This window comes from Teleopsis dalmanni, chromosome 2 (genome assembly GCF_002237135.1).
Source record: "Teleopsis dalmanni isolate 2A chromosome 2, ASM223713v2, whole genome shotgun sequence".
Classification (NCBI taxonomy): Eukaryota; Metazoa; Arthropoda; class Insecta; order Diptera; family Diopsidae; genus Teleopsis; species Teleopsis dalmanni.
The window spans coordinates 87429174-87445087 of NC_051847.1; the positions used below are offsets into that span (position 1 = coordinate 87429174).

Here is a 15914-nt window from a genome sequence, read left to right on the forward strand (position 1 = left end):
TAAAGTTAGATTTAGAAGTATCATTGAGGTCCTATACCACACTGGGAGAAGTTAACAAATTTGAGTGCACATTTAAGTATGAAAATAGCAAAGCGATGTCCTGTCGAATAGAGATGCACTTTGAACACATATTAGCAATGGACGTATTTATTGCGCGACTAGTAACCAAATAGCATGTTGTTTTATCTTGACCTCAGTTGAAGAAAGGAGACGCTATTGTATAAAAAGGGCCATTGTATAAAGATTTTAATTGTTTGAAGAATTTTTCTTTTATAATTTTAATTAAAATCTCAAGTGGCAGCGACCCTAAAATAAAATTCGCGGCAGCGTTTTGCATTAGTAAAATTAAAATTTATTAAATCAAATTTTTACATGTATTACATAGTCTTTTATGTAGGAAAGAAATTAAACACACATAGATCATATAATTTATTGAAATTAATATTTAATGCCTATGCCTATTCGTCCAAAAATATTACTTTTCTTTACTGTACTTTTGTCAATTACTTAAAAGCGAATTCACTGCGCTTTGCTGATATGTGAACTGTTTGCTTGTGGTTGGTCATTCTTTATGTTTCCAGCGGTACCAGCTGGATTTGCCGTACTTGTATTTCCTGCCGCACCATTGGTGTTATGTGAATAATTACGTTTTGTACGTTTGCCAGAACGATTGTCACGTTTATCAACGCTAGCTTCTAAGACTCCCTCGGCAGGTGTTGTTGATACTTGCTTTGCAGTTGCCGCTTGTACATTTGGACTTTGGTTTTGATTTTGTGAATGCGAACTTCCTTGACCAGTGCCACGTGATTGCATTTTGTTAGGTTTAGCTCGGTGATGTATAGCAACGGAGTTTGTGATTGGTTTTAGAACATTACCAACAGCTTTCGTACGGCCTTCACGGAATACCATACGTTGCCCAGGACGAATATATTCTGGATGTTTGATGAACCTAAATTTGACGTGTGCTTTATCACCAGTTCTCAAACATTCTTTAGACATATTAACAATGGAAGCAGTTTGACGTATACTGCCACAGTGCACCATAGCTTGGTAGCGTGATGATATAGTTGTGGGGTGATGAAGTACGAGAATTTCACCCTCGAACTCCCAGCAAGCTTGTGGCTTAAGCTCTGGACTAACCATAACCTAAAATAAAATATAATAATGTATAAAAATTTCAATATTGTAAGCTATTGGCTTACCATTCCTTTACGAATTTGAGATCGTTTAATTTTCTTGAGCGCAAAACTTGCAGTCTGACCGCCACGTACCTCTTTTACATTCATACGTTTGCGATGTATACTTTTCACAGCTATAGGTGTAAAGTTGCCTAAAGGGTCTGGACCCAACATCAGTATATCATTAAGCTTTATCAAACCCTGTAGGCAAGTACCCGATACAACAGTGCCCACACCTGGTACTGAGTATGTATCGTCAATCTGAAATTCAGCTGGTTGATCGCCTTGCCCAGACATACGTGCTGTTAGCAGATTCAAGAACATTTTGAGTAGATTTAAATTCTCTCCGGTAACATTGGAAACTTGAAATATTGGACATAATCGTTCAGAAACAAAATTGGTTGCACTTAGCACAACCTCATCGGGTGTTTTGACCATAACTGGTACTTTGCGACAACCTTGGGATTTCAGAATTTTAAACAATAATTTAAGATTGTCTTGGAGCACGTTTGGAGGACACATGTCTATTTTTGTGACAACAACAAAAACTGGTACAGATAATGCTAGCGCTAAACCAAGATGCTCTTTAGTCATGCCAACAATGCCTGCATTTGCGCCAATCTGTAAGTTATACATTTTTAATATTCGGTTCCATGTTTAATATTGCCTTATCAATTTTCTTACCATTAGCATTCCAAAATCTGGGGCATGACCAGTCATGCCAAAAACGGTTGTTTTCAAGTAGCGCTCATGTCCGGCTAAATCAATGAATGTTATAACTTTAGCTGATTTTTCACAAATCTTGACCCAATCGAGTGTACCATGATCTGGTTTATTGACCACATTACCAATACTGTCAAATCCTGGAAATAACGTATACCAAAATTTTAGGTTTTCTGTTTTTTACACTTATATTATTATCTATTATTTTGGAAGAACTATTTTGCATATTTTTCTTTGTGCTCAAAACTTCAACTTCTGAAGCTTTGTCACTATCACGGCCTTGTAACCATACCATAGTTACAAAGCCATGCCCTCCGGTGGCTAGCCACTGGAAACTACCATTTGTAAGACCCTCAAATATTGGTCTATTAATTTTCAAAAAGTTAGACAAGCAGCGAATATACATGGTCTATCACAAAATGAAGGAAGGATATGGAATGATTCGTGGGAAATGGAATAAACCAAAATATGGTATAAGGGAATGTGTAACTTCTTCTCTAATCTGACATGTGCCATTTTTCAGCTGAAACCACTATTTCTTTATTACATGCATAGGTTCTTATTTTTAACTTGGAAAAACTGTTATTCACAGAGATTTCATCTGAATTATATGTTATAGAATTAGGAAATGTTATAGAGATTTGACAAAAGGGAGCTTTGTAACTGTCTTGGCTCCATAATTATTTCCATATTTAACGAATCATGCACATGATGTATTGCCCCATGAAAATACTTGGGTACACAAATATACAAATTTCTAGTCATGTATTAAGATAAAAAAAACCTTCCTCATAGACCGTGCAAATATATATTGTGGTGCATATTTGGATGCTAATTGCACTTGAGCAATGACTTTTTCGTCTATAAACCGGACTATTAAAAAAACACAGAGAGTATGAGGAGGGATATTTTTTTAAAGATGCTTTTAAGAGACGATCATAGCGATGGAATAAAAATTATTTTGGAGATATGTGAGATAATAATTGAAGTCAAGCTAAGTGAATGCTGATAAACCTAACCACTTCAATGGGGCGGATCCAAATGTGGATTAGACACAAGACATCAAAACAAATGAACAACTTCGTCATATTTAGAGTTATTTATTTATTAAGAGATATTTAGAGTTGAAATAATGTTGGTAACTAACATGTTTATGAGTAAGTAACTGTTAAGCACATGTCTGTATCCTAATCTCAATTGATCTAGAACATTTCTTGTTGCACGTGGAATGTATAGTTTTTCTTACAAGATATTAGGCTTAGGCCTATTGAGAGCTTTGTTACAGTGCAACCGTGGTCTCAAAGAGGATACTGCACCTGTGTGTTCTTTTATTTATACAAGTTTCAGAGTATTAGTGCTACTAAAGATGAGTCATATTAGACTCATACAGAAAGACATTAAATTGTGTAATCTAGTTATAATGGAGATCTGTTTCACTGGTTGGAAAACGATGATTTATTCTGTTGAAATATATTCTGGGGAAAAAGATTTATTCATCAAGAGAATTTCAATAACATAGTCATAAAATTGTTTAAAATCTTTTGAAGTCCCTTTTACAATTTCGAAATCTGGTTCATTTTGATAGAGCACATAAACTTTTTAAAAATACGATAGAATTATTTCTAGGTCTTATATATGTTAAAAAAAACTCCATTTGGTTGAATCACACTTTACGCAAACCCTTCAGCGAAATCGCACATTCCGTTCTAGAATGGAATTCACAAGGAAAAAAGAGATCGTGGTCGACCAAAAACTACATGAAGAAGGACAATCAACAGAGACTCGAGTAAAACTTTCAGTAAACGCAGATCTATAACGAATGATAGAATAAATTGGAAATTTTTTATGATTAGACTACGTTCTATAAAGTGTCACTGCTACCACACAATCAAAGAATTTAAATTTAATATGCGATTTTTATAATGCGTATTGATTGGCTTATTGTGATGAAATATTTCATGAAATTTGTATTTTCTGCAAGATCTATAAAATATATATTTTTAAAAGACTAAAACTGTAAGCGTTTTCTTGTTTTAAGAAAAACAAAAACTTTCCGTTTTATATTTAAACCGAAATAGATGGTTCCAGGGGAAAATTTTAAAAGAAAACCCCTCAATTTATAACATATCTTAAAATATGCTTCATTTGAATATACAGAGTGAGCATCTCTTCGAACCTTTATCTTTTCCTATAAGTGAATACTCGTATGTTAAAAACACTATAAAATAATTATGAAAAGAAATGTATTGCTCTCTCACCCAAGATATCATTTCCAACAGAACTAGTACGCCCACTTTCCATTTCGTGTTTATGTCTAAAAAGCCTCTGTCTTGCATGTCCGCGGCCATTGTCTAATTCCCCATGTGTAAGTACACCCAACAGAGTAGATTTGCCTGCGTCTACATTACCAACAACTGCAACACTGCAAATATTTTATTAATAATTTTATTTTACTATAAAATTCGTTATGAATATTTTACCGTATTTCCATAAAATCAGATGTGTCGACACGTTTCCTTATTAGGTACTGCCCTGTGATGCCCATTTCACCTTTACGCTGTCTCAGAAGTACCATATCAGCGTCAATTGTGGTGGCAAGTGATTGCAGTGTGGCAACGGAGGCTTGGTATTCATCCTCAACGAGACCACTGTCACTGCCATCTGAAAATTTCAAACATACACATACACATATAACAGAGTGTTTCATCATAAAGCCATAGTGTTGTCACCTTCTCCTACACCAATTTCATATATAGTTTCTCCACCACTGTCAAATGTGCGCTCCTCCAAACGTTTCTTTAGCAACTCGTATTGCTCCTCTGTGGGACTAACGAGCACTACTTTTCCACGTATGCTTGAATAATCTGTCTTTGGACTATGCATATCCTCAAACATAGCGTTGGGTGCCATGAACCCATTTGGTGAACCTAATGCCCCTTCGTTACTCATATTTGCTGATGCTCTTTTTATTTTCGCTTAAAGAATTTTTGATCTTCAATGGAAATGCACAAATTCATATCCACCACCTCCACTGCTTTTTATTCTGCAGGCAAAGAAAAATTAGTTTTTATTTCTTATTTTTAAGAAGAAATTAATGTTTATTGTATTAAATGTAATAAAAAAGGCACTGTTACTTTTTTTCAGACGGCTGCCAATTTTTTTAATTTTATGATTTAGTTTATTGCTTGCGCTCATGTTTGTGAAATTCGAGAAGTGAGACGAGTCGCTTCTGGCTCCGGTATTTATACTCTCGGGAAGCCAAAAAAAAAAAAAGAAAACCCCACGCTGATGCAATATTGTTGAGAATTGATGAAATTAAAATATTGGATTTGTTAAATATTACAAATTATTTGTAATTATTATTACTATTAAATTATTTAAAGAACATCTTTTCTGCAAAAATGCATTGAAATGCAAAAATCAAAACAAAATGTTTATACTGGGCAAATGGATAAAACAATTTATAAGGTGATTTTATTACTGCCTTATTTTTTGGCACAACAATTATAAGTCACCACAAGTGAAAAATTAAAAAGTAATTCAATTAAATCAAATTTAATTATTAAAGTATTTATGTTTATAAGTTTGTACTTCTTCTTCTTCTTGTTCTTGAGTTAGTGCTTTTACTCTATAATGGCTGGGGGGCTTATCACTACCCCACACTAGGCTTTAACTAGGCTAAGAAATCATATCATTTATTTATTTTTTTGCACTTACATATGATCTAAAATTTATTACAAAGTAATACTTCAATTTTTTAATAAATAATAAAAATTTTTATAAATGAAAAATACTTTAAATTTATACTTTAAATAATACAGACATGGAAACATGTCAATGCCTGCTATATAATCCATGAAAATGTTTTTAAATACATTTAATACTATGTTTACATTGTGAGATTAGAAGAACGAGGTTAGGTTAATCTGAATTTTTTATCTACACCGTTTATATTATACATTCGAGATGAATTTAAACGTTTATCTTGTTATGTTTTATTACGTGTGTTTGATAAATTTATGTAAATAAATTTATACTACGTTATACGGCGTTTACATTGTGAGATTAACAGTATATTAAAGCAATAATCCAGATTAAAGTATGTCGTTTAATTACAGATTTCACATACAAAAGTTTATGTCGTTTTTTTCTCCTTAGAAATCTCCTTAGAAATGGTGTTTTTTTTTGTGCAGCTCTGCAAATATCTTAATATCGTATATTTTTCTACGATCTTAGAATAATTGGAAGATAAATGACAAAATTTATTCAAAATAAACATTGAAAATTTGAAAATGCTGAAGTGAGTGAAGATTTTATTAAATTTGTTTAATAATAAAAAATATTGTTATAAAACTATTTATTAAATTTTTTGTACAAAGTTTTTATTAAATGCTTTGTTTACAGAAATTCATTAAACAGACAAAACATAACAAGAGAATCGCCAAAATTAATCTCCAATGCATAATGTAAATGGTGGAAAATGAAAATGCAGATTAACTTAATCTCTTTTTCTAAATCTCACAATGTAAACGTAGTATTAGACTTATAGAGTTAAATCCCAAAATGTTAGTTGGAAGTAGGCTAAATGTTAGTCAGTTAAAGCTGGCTAATATGAGTTCGGCTAATATGTTAGTAGAAGAACGCAGAAAAAATGATAAGTTATGACAGAGTACACATAAAGCAACGATATTTTTGTTTGTAATTTTAATTACAAAATTTAATTATTTCATATTGGGTAGTTTTGGAGGTCAATTGTTGTTGCTTTTAATGCAATTCAATGAAATTGTAACAAAGAATGTAAGCACAAAAAATATTTTTTAACAGAAAAGTATACGAATATGATATCATGACGTTACAACTATTTGGTTAATTAACTAATTTGCAATACTTTGCAATACTAACAGAAAAGTATACGAATATGATATCATGACGTTTCAATTATTTGGTTAATTAACTAATTTACAATACTTTATTCACCACAATTGATTTTAGATAATTTTTCTTAGGACACTTTTTGTTTTTAATTTAAACTACTCTTGTTTTTTTCAGCTTATAATTAAAACTATTATTCTGAATTTAAATTGGAATAAATGAATTTGAAGAAATATGTAGATAACGACCAAGTAAACTAAGTCTAAATGCGATAACAAACAAACGTTTTAGAATTATTTTTTTTTTATTGTTAAATAAACATAGAGCACGTTTTACGTAGTTATCTTCATTTAAACTATCTTCAAAAATATTTTCTCACCACAAAGTTCAATCAAAATATTTTTAATTCACTGCAGCACTTTAAATAATTTTATTTATCAGCAATAAGCTTTTTTTATTCAAATAGTTCAAAATGTAATATATAAAATTGAAAGTTTGAAATTTAACACAATTATGCATTAAAACTAGATTAATTACTGTTTTCCTTACACAATTTTGTATTTACCAATACTGCAATAGGCCAATTTAAAAATATTTTAAAATTCACTAAAACGAGTTTTCGTACGGTGTTGTAATAGCTTTATAATCCACTTTAAATTTATTCAACACACTGACACACGGTGAACTGTCCTTACTCACCACGAAGTGTTTAGTCTGGTTTAAAACGTAAACTTTATATACAAAAGCCAACCCGCACTCATCCTCCAGGTAACAACGGCGTTGTGTATGTCGTCTGCACTTATCTATTTATTATTCACATTGATAAACTAAAATTCTATATTTTTTATGACTTTTTTTATCACTTGGACAAAACTTAATTAAATTGCACTTGCACTGAAATAAGTCAACTGCAAAAACAAACCAACTAAATAATAACAACCGCTGGGAAATTGCGTTTACCAAAAGCACTGCTAGCTACACTTCAACGAAATGCACAAACAAAAATTAAACGCATTTGAGTTATTAAAAAATAAACTTAAATATTTTGTTATATTTTTTGCATTTTTCTTTTTTTGTTGTTTTCGTTTTGTTTATGTAACGTTTTTGTTTGTCGACAATATCATTTTTTATATGCTGAATATTGTTATATTTTTAGCGCCCAATTGGGGGAAATCAATGCAAAGTTAAAAAAAAAAAACAATGCACACACAAACAATCACACATATCTGTGCACTTGCAGGCATTAATATGTATACATAAATACGAAAATGAAAGCTTGAAAGTGAAAGGATAGTGGATTTTACCGATCATGCGAGGGAGTAGGGGGTATAATTTTTTAAAAACAAATGAGTTATGAAAAAAGCAGAAATAAAAGTATGTTGTTAAAAAAAGTCATATAATTTCAGGAAATTTCTTTGTGTTAAGCATAGGAAAAGTGAAAGGAAAAACACTTAAAATTCTATTACTTAACACTAATTATTATATTTTTGTTTTAACATTATCTTCTCACTTAATGATTTTCAAGTTTTTGTCGTTATTCAAAGAGAATTTTTTAAATTTATATTAAACAGTTTTCTTCAAAACAACAAACGTAAACTTTAATAAGTGTTGTGGCAATACAATGAATCGTTTACTGCATATGACAGTAGTTACACGTACTGCAGTTACGTGCTTTCGGCTAATAGAAATAGTACTTGGACAGGGTTGCTGTGTTTCTTATATTTGTACTGTTTTGTGTAAACTATTTTATTTACTACACAGTGTATTCATATGAAAACATTAGGAGATACAAGATATAAATTTTAAAGTAAATGCGCCTATTTACACATGAACATGAACTTGAAAACTGGATTCCGATAGATGAGGGTGGAAAAGAGTGTGATGTTAGTTCATAAATTTCAAGCAACGAAATTTGCTTCTTTATTTCAGCACGACACGCATACATACAATGTTATGTTTTAGTGTTTATGGGTTTCGTGATTTTTATGTTGAATCACGAAAACAAAATTCTTTATTCAGATCCATTGTTGAAGCTCCGCATACCTTTTAAGTAATTTTAATGCTGAATATTTTCTGTGCTATGCACTACCACACACAAGCATTTTGTACGTTAACACAAAACAAAACAAATTGCATGCTTCATGACAGTTCATGATAGTGTAAACTGAACTGTCAGTTCAAGTTGTCGTCAAGTTCATCTCACGTTCATGATAGTGTAAATAGACCCAATAAAAACATTTAAAAATTATGCGTTTTTATTTACTTAAGCTGTATTTATTTCTTCCAAAGTAGCAAAACAATACTCGGAACTTACGAAAGAAAACATGTGAAGCAACAACAGTGCTCTTAAAATCCTCAGAGTTAAGTTTTACTCGCAAAAAAATTTAAGACTAAAATTTTAATTCGGCCAAAAAAAATCAGTCTATATCAAATGTACACTGAAAATATATTTCAAAATTCAAGTCATTCGTATCATATCACATTGTACAAACCACAATAAAAAACATATGTCAAACAAAAGCATGCAACATATTTTAAAAGTGCTGCCAATTCCTTTCACCAGAGTTAATGTTATTTTTTTCCTGCTCTGAAAAAAAAAATTACGGCTTTTGTTGTTTGAACACATTTAATTATATAAAAAAATTTTAGCAGAACTTTTAATATTAATTATTATATTCAGATTAACTAATTCATAGGTCTTATATTATTAATATATATATAATACTAATATAAATTTTAATAGTTTTTGTTGATAATAAAAATATTTTTCCGATATAAATAAACAAAAAATTGATAAATTTTAATTCTTAAAGCACAGAAACTCAAAATATGATAGATGCGTCAATAAAATTGATAAATTAATTGAAATATTTAGAAAAATTGTAATATTTTAAACAACTTAAAAATAATTTTAAGACTCTTAAAATCGATTTTAAGGTCGCGTAAACAAACTAAACTTATAAGCGTTGCGTAAACACCTCAAAAGCAGTTTGAGGTTTGAATTGTCAGCTGTTGAGTGTCATTAGGTGTTTGAATTTTATCACAAATAACACTGTTGACAAAAAATGTGGATAAAAAAAGGGAAATAAAAAAAAAAATTCGATGAAAAAAGAGAAAGAGTATTTAATTAAAATATATGAGAAAAAAGAAATAGTAAAACTGTTAGACGGCAAGAAATATAGAAAGAACATGAAATAATTCGCCAAGAAATGGAAGTCGGAAGTATTGCCATTTAATTAAAGAGTTGTAATCGTATTTCTCGTAATTTTGCAAATCTTATATGGGATATTCCTAAAATCTTCATTGTTATTTTATTATATTCTTCTACTATTTTTGGTACAATATCTTTCTTTTGCAATAAATATAAAACAATTTGTAGTTTTACTCCGTCCATTTTTAAAATGATTAAAATCAACATTTTTGTTTACCGCTTAACAGCTGACTTCATGACAGCAACCTTAAATGTGCTCTTAATTCTTGTGCGCAAACGCTCTCAAAAGTAAATCAGTTTTAAAATTAATTTTAAGTCTCGCTGAAACATAGTGAATAAAATAGTATTCAAAAATAACAATCAATACAGTCTTATATTGGATTCACACAATATTTTTGTTTGTCACAATCGAATAAATTTGTTTATTCCGTTTATATTCGTTTATTTTAAATCATTCATTTAAAAACTCACTAAAAATCACATCCTTTAAAAACTGATGTGATTTTAAGAACTAATTACTTCAAATTAACTAATTATCTATTTCAATTTTGTTTTTCAGTATAATTATGGTTTATACTAATCAAAATAAAGCATAAATATGTATTACAGGGTATACATATTCCAAGAATTATTATCCTTAAAATCGTTTAACAATAATCTCCATAGATTAAACCTTGAAATATTTTACCTATATCTGTAATACGCTCTGCATATAGAAACAAATATTTATATTTCTAAAAATAAGGATTTATAGTTAATTTTGAAAGATAGATAGGTACCTGTAATCGATGTGTGATTTATATATAAAATAAAAGACGAAAGTCACAATTATAACAAAATATAACAAGGTTTCAATGTGTAAAGTCGCCTTAACTATTAAATATAAACATAAGAAAAATTAATTAATAATTATTAAAACGTCTTTAAATTAAGCTGTTAAATTAAGAAGTTTTTGAAATTTTATTAATTGTTAAACTTTAAGTGAAAGATTGAAATTAAATTATATATTAATAATATTATTAATCCGTGAAAAGAATAAAACACAATCTGAAAACCAATTATGAACACTTCAGAGGATTCCGAACAAGTGTGCCAGAAAATAAAGGCTGGGGTTTACACCTTATCCAATAAACCGAAGGGAATCAACAGGATGTGGACTGTATTTGCAGAAATTAAGAAGGATGATGGTTCTATTTTAGAAGATTTTTTATATTGCATCATCTGCAAACATCTATTCAAATACAACGAAGAGCTGTCGAATCTAACTCTTCACGACTGCTACTTAGCAACTTTTCCGGCGAAAAGTATAAAGTGGAAAGTATTGGACAAGGACAAGAAAAAAGCAGTTAAGACGTGCACAGCATGGATCGTTGAAAATTGTGTGCCAGTTAGTGTGGTACAAGGAAATGAATTTCGAAAAATGATCAAATTTTTTATAAACATTGGTGTACATTATGGCACAAATGTTGATATGACTTATTTATTGCCTGACTCAACGGCAATATCTCAACTAATTAATACAATAGCTGAGGAAAATAAAAACGACATCAAAAGGGAAATAAAACAAAAAATCGCTGACGGAGATGCATCAGCAACTATTCATTTATGGTCAGACGATTTCGTAAAGCGGAATTACGTATGCGCAACGTTACACTATAAAGAGGATTCCGAAATTCGGGACATTGTCCTTGGAATGAAATCTATGGATCACATGCACTCGAGTGGATTGAATGTTTACACTAAGTTATCCTCACTGTTTAATGAATTTGACGTCAGTGACTTGGAACCAATAACTTTTGTTACTGATCGAGACAGCAATGTTACAAAAGCGCTTCAAAATAATAAGAGATTAAATTGCGCTAACCACTTAATATCAAATATAGTTAATTCTGCCTTTGATGCTACTTCAGAACTTACAGATACTATTGAAAGCTGCAAACTTCTTGTAAAATACTTAAAAAAGGCAAATTTGCTGCATATGTTGGAAACATCTGTAAAAACTTATTGCCCAACTGGATGGTATTCTCAATTCGCAATGCTGAAGTCAATAGACAATAACTGGCAGAAGATTAATGAAATTCTTCCGCAGTCTGAAGAATTGAATATAACTAATAAGATTGACATATCTTTGATAAAACCTTTGGTTGTTCTTTGCACGGATTTTGATATTATATCAAAAAAATTACAAGAATCTGCTTATCCTACGATGAACTTGGTAATACTATCTGTAGAAAAAATAATAAGTTTGTGTCAACCAAATGAAAATGATGGAGCAACAATTTTTGACTTTAAAAAGAAAGTAATTGACGGCATACAAGAACACTTGATGCCAAATTTAAGCATCACTCATAAAGCGGCACTGTTTTTGTATCCGCCAGCAAATCATTTGCAGCAGAGCGACATGTCAATTATCAAGGAATATTGTGAGCAAGAAATTATCAAACGAATGAAGTCAACTTCGCCACCTGCTGCCTTATCAGCTTCGCAGTTAATTCCACAAAATAAAACTAATGAATCGATTGATAATGGAATGGAGTACTTTCTTCCGCAGTTAATTGGCGAATCTGTGATCCGAGAAACACCAATGGAAGAAATCGAACGTTATGCAATGCTGAGGGTCCAAATGGATAATGTTTTTGACGTTTTTAAATGGTGGGAACGTTACAGTGAAGACTATCCTAATTTAGCTAAATTAGCTTTCAAGTTATTATCAATTCCTGCCAGCAACGCGGCATCAGAGCGAGTTTTTTCTTTAGCTCGAAATATTATCGCGGAAAAAAGGAAGCATTTAGGCCCAACCAATATTAGTAATATTTTGTTTTTAAAATCTTTATCTAAAAATGATAAGTAAATCTTAGTTTTGTTTCAAAATCATGTAATTATTTAACGTATTTTTAAAAAAAAATCATATTTTATAAATGTTATTTGTAATGTTAATAAATATCATAATAAATATAAATTTATTTATCATTATTAACTATAATTTATTAATAAATCTCATTAAGCTTTCAATTTCCAAAGTTCTTAATTAAAACAACTTACTTCCTAATTAAACATTTCTTAATTGTTCTTTGAATAAAGTTTTTATTTCAAAAAACTGCATTTTCATTTGAAACAGTGACTTTTATTAATTTGTCACTGAAAAAATCTGTTTGAATTTGTTTTAAAGAAAAATTAGTATATTAACCTGAAATAATGCACATGAAATATTCAAGAAGAATGTCCAACTCTTCCCAATTATTTCAAATTTGATTTTTGATAGAATTTAATACTGACGTCATACAAATATGATGAGTAATACCGTGATGTACCAGCAGTAGCGCAACCGTGGCTGTTGTTAGTGTAAATGCTATTAATTTGTATGGTTATGAAGACTGATAGTGCGCCTTATATTGTAGTAGAAAATTAAAAATGCTGGCTAGTGCAATGACATTGTCATAAGTACAGAAGGCTGTACTTATGCTGATAAATTTTTATTTGTTCCCATTATTATTTAAAACTTGCTTAATCAATACATTCCATTTATTATTTCTTAACAAATTTAACCCCCCAATTACGATGGAGATCGTTATATGTAGTTTTTGATGCGAATTTACTTATCATTCGGTCAATTAATCAATATCTTATTATTATTTGTAAGAACAAAGCGATTCAAAATCTAACTTTGTTAGTTTCTACGAGTCTATTGAGTTACTTACTTTCTTAGTTGAGTACTTAGATTATACAGCCAGTCCGATCTGTGGCTTGGTGTCGCCAGTGGATTGTGTTGTGTTACTATTACTTAAAAACCCATCTTAAATGTTGTCTTAATGGCACTACGTTGACACTCTTACAAAACGCATCACAATTTTATTCATAGCGCAGGATATTTCTGTTAAAGAACTATAGATACGTTTATCTATCATATTCGTCCTGTTTTTTACTACAGCTGGAAGTGTTCCACTATATTATTCCACTACAGATGCAGAAGTGCACTATTTTTTTTTCTCTTCAATTTTATAAAATTCGAAGGAGGAAACTCCAAACTTAAGAACGTAACTTATTCAAAATAGTTTAATGTATCCGGTTTTACTACCAGGCTGGGTTAAAAGAGCGCCGTTCTGTCTATTACCAGTTTTCAAAGTGCTACGAAGTGGAGTAAAGCGTTGTACATAATACTCTAATATTTATTTCAGGATCCCGATACGAATAATAACCCGTATTATTCGTATCGGGATCCTGAAATAAATATTAGATTATTATGTACAACCCTTTACTCCACTTGGTATGCAAAGAATGCGACAAAAGTTCGCAGAGTAGGAATACTTGCAGGTATTCCACTGCACTAAAAAATAGGGGATATAATGCATCGTGTATAAAATAATAGATAAGCATGGTACACACTTTCTGACAAAGCCTTGCATTGACATGTTGAAGTATATATTCTGAAAATAACTTTTTTAAATTATAATTTATGTTTATGCTATTCTGGTCTTATGACTGGGATACAAATAAATTTTGTATTTCTTTTTAGATAGTATGAACAGAAGGTTAAGTGTTATAAGTGTTATTAGCTATGTGAACATATCATATGTCATTAATATTGTCATGGATGGATTTTAGAATTACGGTTAATACACCATAAGCCGCATAGTTTGCCCTTTATTATGAATATTGATCACAGGAATACTTTTTTTATAACAAATTTTTGGCATAGCAACTATTATATAGGAATTATGTATATATGTAATGCGTACATAATACTATATAGTCTACGTGTATATATAGTTATAATACGTTAATATAGACACTATGTATTATGCCATATATAGTCACTATGTACTACATATCAAATATATGAATCTATTGTCGAACCGTTGAATTTATTCGAAGGTAAGGTTCCCTGTAAGTCGCACAATAGTATAAAATTTAAACAAGATAACGTATTTAGAAAGCTATCAAGAGACATGACATTCCATGAAAAATTATAAAGAGTATGACAAATGGGTGTCTAGGCGTTCAATGCACAATACTGCATATATGGAAATTTCAACGTCATATCGACCCCAAGCGTTAGGCTTATATATAGACAACATATTTACATGGTACGCTTTGGGTATTAATATTTGGGGAAAATCGCAAACAACTAAGGACAACTCTTCGACTTTGGTATCACAAATCTTCGAGTTTTACTTTATTATTTTATGTAATTGATAAAGGAGTTGTTTTCGTTTAGCATATATCATTGATTGTGCGAGATAAAGGCAACTTCTGTTATTATACATAAATTTTTCTAGTGTACATAATCTTATCCACTTTAAAGAACTTTAACTAATAACAACTATGCTTATTAACCGCAAAACAGAAAATATTTTTTTAAACTTCCCAACAATTTTATATTTAAAATATTTACTTCTTATCACCATAAAAAAACCGACTTAGAGCGATCGAATGAAAACCGAAATATCTATTTCCGAATAAAGATAAGAATGTTCCCAAGCATAAATTGTTATTGCAATATGATGGACAAAAACAACAACACTGCAGTTTGTAACTAAATTATTTATGATTTTATTAAAATATTTTAATATAATTATGAAGTTCAATAACCTTACCTTTCACTATCATTTCGTAGTACTGAAGAATGGGAATCTTCTATCACTGCAATCGGATCTATTTATAGCACATATACATAATATTGCGGTAGAGCGGCGGTCTATCAAAATACTTTGGAAGCAAATTAAAATGCAGTTCGTGAGCTCAATACCTTATTTAGAATTATTTGTACAAATCGCTCACGTTCTTGTATTTCACTTTCTATATCGAAAATTACACAATCTCTCACACCAATGAGTCACAATGAGAAGATGATTTGGGTTTTTTTGGAGCGCTTAATTAGCGACCGAAATAGCTGCGTTAGAAACAAGCAAACGAGTTCTGGAGATTATGTG

The 15914-nt window shown here is 30.5% G+C and overlaps 1 protein-coding gene across 5 annotated transcripts; it reads right to left on the reverse strand.

The window, feature by feature from the left end:
• Window positions 1-425: 425 nt before the first annotated feature.
• On the reverse strand, window positions 426-8413 carry LOC119679746 (GTP-binding protein 1-like). 5 transcript variants are annotated; one of them, XM_038092253.1, is made up of 7 exons: window positions 8284-8413; window positions 4631-4944; window positions 4382-4562; window positions 4160-4323; window positions 1863-2041; window positions 1203-1799; window positions 426-1146 (listed from the first exon to the last, which is right to left on the reverse strand). In XM_038092253.1, the coding sequence occupies exons 2-7, from the start codon at window positions 4848-4850 to the stop codon at window positions 520-522; spliced, it is 1968 nt and encodes a 655-aa protein (XP_037948181.1). In that variant the 5' UTR covers window positions 4851-4944; window positions 8284-8413; the 3' UTR covers window positions 426-519. The 5 variants fall into 5 exon arrangements, with proteins under 5 accessions (XP_037948181.1, XP_037948182.1, XP_037948184.1 ...); XM_038092254.1 differs by lacking the exon at window positions 8284-8413 and adding an exon at window positions 7473-7783; XM_038092256.1 differs by lacking the exon at window positions 8284-8413 and adding an exon at window positions 7153-7171.
• Window positions 8414-15914: the final 7501 nt, after the last annotated feature.

What these genes read in the sequence shown, in the direction of transcription:
- LOC119679746 (XM_038092253.1), bottom strand. Translation starts at nt 4,850, where the DNA reads ATGAGTAACGAAGGGGCATTAGGTTCACCAAATGGGTTCATGGCACCC. An exon ending in TGAAATTGGTGTAGGAGAAG is followed by an intron (nt 4,563 to 4,630) that starts GTGACAACACTA and finishes TGAAATTTTCAG; the next exon opens with ATGGCAGTGACAGTGGTCTC. An exon ending in CTCAAATTCGTAAAGGAATG is followed by an intron (nt 1,147 to 1,202) that starts GTAAGCCAATAG and finishes ATTTTATTTTAG; the next exon opens with GTTATGGTTAGTCCAGAGCT.